Source organism: Miscanthus floridulus, chromosome 14, assembly GCF_019320115.1.
Source record: "Miscanthus floridulus cultivar M001 chromosome 14, ASM1932011v1, whole genome shotgun sequence".
NCBI lineage: Eukaryota > Viridiplantae > Streptophyta > Magnoliopsida > Poales > Poaceae > Miscanthus > Miscanthus floridulus.
In genome coordinates this window covers 151,985-160,015 of record NC_089593.1, presented here as the reverse complement: position 1 = coordinate 160,015, position 8,031 = coordinate 151,985, and the positions used below count along the sequence as shown (strand labels likewise).

At 47.6% G+C, this 8,031-nt stretch overlaps 1 protein-coding gene across 1 annotated transcript; it reads left to right on the top strand.

The window, feature by feature from the left end:
- Positions 1-236: 236 nt before the first annotated feature.
- LOC136505218 (uncharacterized) lies at positions 237-3,607 on the top strand. Its single transcript, XM_066500369.1, has 2 exons — positions 237-3,209; positions 3,314-3,607. Exon 1 carries the CDS (start codon positions 370-372, stop codon positions 1,297-1,299), a length of 930 nt encoding a protein of 309 aa, XP_066356466.1. The 5' UTR covers positions 237-369; the 3' UTR covers positions 1,300-3,209; positions 3,314-3,607.
- Positions 3,608-8,031: the final 4,424 nt, after the last annotated feature.

Here is an 8,031-nt window from a genome sequence, read left to right as displayed (position 1 = left end):
TCGTCCTCGTCGCCGCCCTGCCCACCAATCCACTTCTTGGAGGACTCGGTCCTGTCCTGTCCTGACTCCGCTCCACCTGTCCTCCTCGCTTCCATCGCCATTGCCGCACTCCTCGCTCCCTCAAAGCCACCTGCTTTTTTGGACCGCACCGGTCCGAGCCGCGTCACTGCCGAGGTGGCGTAAATGCCCGTCCGTGCAGAGGATCCCAGCCTTCCCTCTCCGCCCCAAATCCCGTCCTTGTTCCCATCGATTAAGAGTAGGCGAACGTTCTTGGACGCGTGCTGATCCTACCAGCAGCCACGGATGAGGAAGGCGTCCTGACTCCACTTGCCCAGCTCCGGCGGCTGCTCTGCTCCGCCACCAACTGACATGGGCTTCTCGATCTGCTGTGCCCGCCTCCTCCAGCTGCTGCTGCTCCTCCTCACCACCGCCACCCCACCAGTGGCGGCGCAGCCGCCGTCGCCCGCGAGGGCCCTCGACGCGGCGCTGCAGGACTACGCGTTCCGTGCGCTGTCGGCGCGCCCGCGCACCGGCATTGTCTACAACGCCACCGTGCCGGGCAACCTCACGGGCATTGCGGCGTCCGCGCTGCGCCTGCGGAGCGGCAGCCTCCGCCGGAGGGGCTTCGCGGGCTACTTCCAGTTCGCGCTCCCGCCGGGCGTCGTCGTGCAGCCGCACGTCGAGCGGGTGGTGCTCGTGTACCACGACCTCGGCAACTGGTCCGACCGCTACTACCCGCTCCCCGCCGGGTACACCTACCTCGCGCCCGTGCTGGGGCTGCTCGCCTACGACGCGGCCAACCTGTCGGCCGTGGGGCTGCCGGAGCTCAGCATCGTCGCGTCGGGGGGACCGATCTCTGTGGCGTTCGGCGGTGTCCGGGCGGTGCCGGCAGGTGGTGTGACACCGCGGTGCGTGGTGTTCGATTTGGATGGCGTGCCGCAGTTCCGGGACCTGGAGGGAACCAATGTGTGCACGACGTATCGGCAAGGGCACGTTTCAGTTGTCGTGAATTCCAGTGAGATTGCTCTAGCTCCACCTCCAGCTGGCGCGATTGCTCCGCCGATACCGACTGAGGGAGGTGGTAAGAAGGGGAGCTCAGACGCGTGGAAGATTGCTGTCGGCGTGGTTGGCGGTGCTGCAGCGTTGGGGCTGTTGGCTGCGCTTCTGCTGTGCTTGGTGAGGTACAAAAGGGATAAGAAACTTCAGCTCATGGAGCGAAATGCGGAGGTCGGGGAGACATTGCGGATGGCGCAGGTTGGGCGGACACAACCGGTGATTGAGAACAATTATGCTGCATAGTGGATTTTTCGATTTGCTGGATACTTCTGCTAACAAGAAGACTTGATGATGTTCGCTAGAGCCAGGATTGTCCATTGGTTGCTTGACGGCAGCAAATTTTCTATATCAGCGAGGGCAATGTTAGCCACTAATTTCAGAGCCCAGATTCTGCTTAATGAGGGTTCAGCATATTCTTTTGGTGGGTTTGTTCGGAAGCTTAAGTTTTGTACTGCGAGGAATGGGAGTCTATTGTTAATGTTCATAGTTGCCGATGTTCATATGCGGGGAGTTCCTTTCATCTCCAAGCAAGCAATGGAGGAGAAATGTTTGCCATATTGGATTTGGAATCCCCTGTTATTTTTTTTCTTGGGTTGCTGTATTCAAGAGGAAATGGGTTTGGCAATAAAGCTGAGGTAACATTCATTGCATATCGTGATATGCTGTGTTGGGGAAATTCATTCATCCAGTTGGAATTTCATTTCATTTCTTTTTCTTCTCCATTTGATGTTTAGATGACTGCGAAGATGATGTAGTGATGTAAATGTTCACTTGTCGTGCTGTGGTAATTAGTCTGATTGTGATCATTGATTTCATGGACAATTGTGTTTACATCCGCTGTGTATGTTTTCAGGCAGCATTCATTTCTTTGTTATTGTTTGGGAAACAACTTAATTTCTAATTATGTGTTTTTATGGTCTGACAGTACTACCAGTTCTAGAATTTGTTAATGCTGACTTTTATCAGGTTCCTTGTTTTATTGGTTATGACCAGTTGGCAAAATAAATAGACTTAAACAGAGGAATTCAAGAAATGCTCTGTTAGAAACTTTCCAAACTTGCTGATTTTCTTTTCTCTGGTAGTCTTCTGGCTTGATCGTTAAGTTAGTTTTGAATATTGTAAAGGTTCATCTAGAGCTGTTAGTGGGGACCTAGACGATCAACTAAGAAAAGATATAATGTAAGTATGGGTAGTGTACAAATAAATGTGAGCTAAACAGAAAGATTGAAGACAGCTCCATTTGAAACGATTTAAAAGCTTATCTTTTTCACTGGTAGTATTCTGGCTTGGTCTTCAATCGTCAAGTTGGTTGGAAATGTTGTAAGCTTCATGTAGAGCTGTCATGAGGAGCTAGATGATCTACAAAGGAAGATAGATGCATTCATCTATTCGTTGAGTCAATTGGCACTTGTTACAAAATTCTCCTTATCACTGTTACTGATATTGAAATATGAAAGATGAAGCTATGGAGATCCATTCTCTTTGTTTTGCTTTGTACAGTCATGCTGTAGCATGTATCATCTGATTCTCAAAGTAGTCTAGATTTCAGTTGTTTCCTCAAAAAGATTGCATAACTCACAAGACGAGAGGGCATGAACAGTTGTGCTAAGGATCAATGTGTGAGCTGGCTAAAAGCTTTAGGCCGGCTCACTTTGTGAGCATGCAGTGTTCTTTTGGGTTTGCACTTCGTTGCTGCATGTTCAGTTTTCATGTTGGAAATGATGAGGAGCATGAGAGAAGTGATATAAGATTTGTACTTGGTAGTATATGAATTGAGATGTGATTGCCACTTGAAAAGTTCAAATTTGGTGCACATGTGCAGTCCCTTTATTTAAGGCAACATGGTATGGTGCTGAAATGAGAAGCAACCTTGAGTAGCAGGAGTAGTAGATGACTAGTAGAACTTGCTGCATTCACAAGCATATGTATGTGCTCCATCTAGTAGCAAGCTAAATTAGCTATTCCTGCACACACGTGAGTGATACCTTGTTGCATCCTACAAGGAGTAATAAGGTGAGGCCAAGGATGGCAGACAGAATGGATTTGTAGTGTTTCCCAGCTGGACTGCTGGAACTTGTAGGTGTATTTTGCTGGTGGAAGATAAAAGAAACAGAAGCAAGGTGACACCAGAACTCTTGCTGCTTGAAACCAAGGTGTGTTTCTTGTTTGGCTGGAGAAGAGAAGACAGGGAGCAGCTGTGGCGTCTCTGGCTGGGATGTTCACTTGTTCAGCCTTTGTTTGTTTGTTTTGTTCACAGGATCCACGATGACGGGTGAAGACGGAGAAGCTGGTGGTAGTGTGTGTGAGCTGGGGAGGTTTTTGTTGTCACTTTGGCAGGCTCAGGCACAGCTTTTTGTTGCTAGTTGTAGCTGGCGCGTGGCGTGGCTCCTCTCAGCTTTGGCGTTGTGGCGGAATCTTTGCTGTCACTATGCACGGATTCACAGCTCATGTGGGCTGGCTCTGCTCTCGCCTCTGGAATGTATGCTTGTTTTGTAATGGGAAGATGCAGTTCAGCTGCAGCTGTATGGTGTAGTACTGGGGTGTTAAATGAACTGACTGTTGTTGGAGTACCCCATGTAGTTTGTTTTGTGCTGGTTAACACTATTGTGTGAGTGTGAGCATAGATGGCTCTGTTCGCTTGAGCTACTTTTCATATATGGAACAGTATTTTTCTCTCACAATATTTCAGCATAAGCCAAATTTTAGCATAAACGAACAAGTCAGCACACACAACCAAGGTCTCTGTTCCTTGTAAAAGTCATAATAAGTAATTAAGTACGTACTCTCCCCAGAGAACGTGTTTTCTATCTCCTCCATCCGGGGTCATAAAACGTGGACATGAACGGATGCACAGCACAGGAGTCGGCACTCGGCAAGTTGGCACCAATCCAATCTTTGCGAATTTTGCTTTTTTCTATCTATCTGCTGGTTGACCTCCAAACTCATTCGAATCAATAATTTAGATTTCGAATCAGAACAAACTTGTAATACTCCAAACTAACCAAGTGACCCGTAGCTACACTTTCAATAGTTTGCTAGCGTTTTGGTTCCTCCTAAAAGGACTTCGTCTCCTTTTGTCGAGTAGCTTCTCCGGTGGATCTTAAGCCGTTTTAAAAAAAATGTTTGAAAAAAATAACTCATGTGATAGTTTTGTAAAATTTATGTCAAAATTGTGAGGAACCGTTAGATGCCACGTTTTTGCTGCTCCACGTCCTAATAAAAAACGTCTATGGACCCTCTAGACTCCTTGCAATGAGTCATTTTTTAATGGGTTGGGGTATAGTTCCGCAGCAAGAGCCGCAATGAGCTGAAGCCATGGCAAGGGACCCTTAGTTTGACATTTGCTACTACTACACCATTATCATTTGACATTAGAAATGGTGATCCGACACGGCTACACATGGGTGCCCAATGAGTATGGGCGTGGATATAAAATTTCATCCACGGGGTATACAATTTGACCTGTTGGTACAAATGCGAATATGTCATTACTCACTAGTGCAAAAAATACAAATAATTATTGTATTGTAGCCATAATCTAACTTACGGGTGCGGATACATGTGAGTATCGTATCCGACGGACACCGTTCGCCTAATTGGTTGTTTAGCTCATTTACACACCATTTAAACACTACCCGGTGGTACACCATCTCCGTTTAATCGGTCGTTTATCCTATTTAAACAACCATTTTGCCTGTTGAAGTGACAGTTTTGCCCGAATAATAACTACAGGCAAGTAACTAACCATTTACCGTTCAACGTTTAGAATAACACTATCGACGGATGTAGATACGAACAGAAAATCATGTTGACGTGTATAAAATTTTATCTAGTAATAGGTAATTTGTCACGGACGGATATTTAATGCACCTGATCTCATCTGGTCCTCTGAAATCCCTATTTGACATTTTGCGCAGCGGAGATTAACGAGTCGCTCATCACACCAAAGTGGCCAGAACCGTGCAACCGGCCAAGCGTGGATTGTTGTTATTGTTAGGAGAAGAGAAGACTTTTTTCCCTTTCTTTTTATCACTAGTTTTCTCTAGCAGTCGATGTTTTTTTCGTACGGCACCCGGCGGCAGGATAGTGGAGTGGGGACCCGAGCTGCTGAGGTTACTTACTTGCTTAATGAATCAATTAAGCCCTGGATTCTGGATCTAATCTAATTAATCACAGGTAGGTCAGTAAAGTACTCGGTGTCTGTCTGTTTGAACGCACACTGGACTCATTTGACCTCATTTGGCGGCCTACATACAAGAATTCATACATAAATAAAAAAAAGAGGAGGTCGGTGGTCATCGTACAACCAAAGCAAATGCCTGCCATACTAGTAGTAGTAAAGTAGTAGTAACATCGTATTCCGCCCTGTATAGAATAGAGAGATACCTACTCCGTACTACTTGGCTACTTGTCACTTGTCAGAGACCAAAAAATAAAAAAGATACACTGCACACGCGAATCGTCCAGGTGTCGCCACTGCAGTAGAAGTAGAAGTAGAAGTAGAAGTACAAGCAACGCAAGGCGTGTGCAATGCAATATTCAGTTTCAGTACATTGCCATCATCACCTGGTGCTTTGGCTGTGGGCCGTGGCCCAGAGAAGGCTGGTGTTTTCGACCGACGCCACAAGCCCACGACTGTGAGGCTTTGCATCGTCATCAGCCCAATAGCTCAGGATCGTTCCAACATCCGACTGCCTGACCTGCCTATCAGTATCAGTATCAGTCCATGTCCATCCTACTGGCCCATCACCGAGTTGCAGCACGCATGAGAAGGTGAATTGTGTTTTTCTTATTTCCATTTCTTCTTCTTCTTCATTTTTTTTTGCTTATGAATCTTATCTTTTATGATTAATTGGATCACGGTTTCGTGCCTTTTTCTGTGCGGTGAATGGCTCCAAACATCTACCTCATCCGCCCTCAAATATAAAGTACTAAAACATTCAAAATTGATGTCACACCTTATATCTCTACTATAATGGACCAATCAAAATTATACTAGGTCCCTCCGAAAAACGTCCTCCGCTGAGAGCTTTCAACCATTATGCACCCAAGAAAATGCACACATGAATTCATCTCCATTAAAATTAAGGGCTAATAAAACATATAAATCAAATCCGATGGCCACGATTCAACGTGGGATGCCAGGCTTCTCACGCATCCACACCCCGCACGCCGACGCCGCGCCCTCGCTCCTCCCCGCATCCCCGCACGCCCGAGTTCCAGTAAGTAATATACGAGGTGAAGGGGAGCATCCACGCGGACCTAGGCGAGCGGCGCGGTGGCGGCGGCCGACAGAGAACCGGAGGGACGCGGGGGTGGACTCCGGGAGCGCGCCTATCCTGCGGGGGAGGAACCGCGTGGACGCCCTAGCGGCCACCGGCGGCTGCGACACAGGCGCGGCCATCGGAGAAGGTTTGGTTGGGACGCCGTTTGGTTGCCTGGTTGGTGAGGGAGAAAGAACGGTGAAGTGGAGGGAAGGTTGCAGCGAGCGGTTTAATACACGGCGCGGAGTCGCCACCTACCCCGTCGTCAGGGCCTCCGGTCCGATCCACCCGCCCGGGCTGCAGCACCTACTATGAGCTCCGGTTCCACTCCGCCCGGGTTCGCCACAGCCACACCTGCCAGTGCCAGGGCCCAGGGGCAATTTTGACTTGGATGCTGACCCCACCAGTTAGCGGGATCGGGTCTCCCATCGGATGGCCCAGATCGCTTGGAGCGGATTTCGCCGAAAGCGGCTTCTACCGCTCCTTCTCGCCTTCCACAGGCTTCCCCTCTGCTTCTCTCGGTGGTATCTAGCTTCTCCTTCGGAGCCGGGCTACCAAATATATATGCGGACTTCCGATTCTGCTTCCCGAGCCTTCCAGCCAAAAAATAAAAAATAAAAAAGAGTAAATTGCACGGCCGGTCCTTAAAGTATTGGACTGATTTCGTCTGGGTCCCCAAACTATTAAATCGCACAGTTGGTTCCCCAATCTACTTAATTTGGCCCATGTAGGTCCTAAACAGCCCGGCGGTGTCAATTAGTCGACGTGGCTGTCCACGTACGCACGTGAGGCACACGTGACTATCGGCAGGTACTTGCTTTTTAGCAAAAAAAAAACCCCGCACGATCTCATCCTCTCTTCCTCACTCCTTTCCTTTCTCTCCTCTCTCGGACCGACCTCGACGAAAGGGGGAACAGGGGAGGAGCAGAGCGTGGCGACGCCGGCGACTGGTGCTGTTCGCGGAGGCGGCGCGGGTGGAGAGTGAGGACGACTCGATGGCCGCCGAATCGAGCTCGACGGCCGCCGAATCGGGCGGAGACCAGCAGTGTGAACATATCATCGTCTAATTCAAGTCCAACATGAAACCAAGAACAGTGAACAAGATAGTCTGAAAAATGCAGAGTTGGCCAGAGGTCTTACAAGCATCACAATGCAGTTTGCATAAGTGAAATGTGTTCTTCTAAAATTACAGTCACAAATACCACAAATTTTAGTCAGATAACACACATGATCAATACCATAATGCATTACCAGTTCTTACATGGAAATGTTACAAGTTCACACAAAAACAAAAGCATTCCTACTCCCCAAACCTACTTCACATTCACCATTCACTTCTTCATCTAAACAAACACCAGCAGTAGTTGCACAACTATAATTATCAAGCACATACAGAGAATGCATTTCAAGAGCCCTGCAATATCATATCCTATATTGATCAAAGTTCTAAGCTCTACTTGAATAGCTGTGGCATGCTCTACTTCAACAGTTGTGGCATCTCCATTTCCTAGGTCGCCATTCTTCTCCAACAGGCTCTCAGTAACTTCATCAGATTACATCCCAGCTGCCTTTTCTTTTGCTGCTGTTGTCTCCAAGTATTCTGAAAACGTATTCTTCATATATATATATATATATATATATATATATATATATATATATATACACTAATATACTTTTTTTTATCTCATATCTCAAATTAAAGACTCGTTGG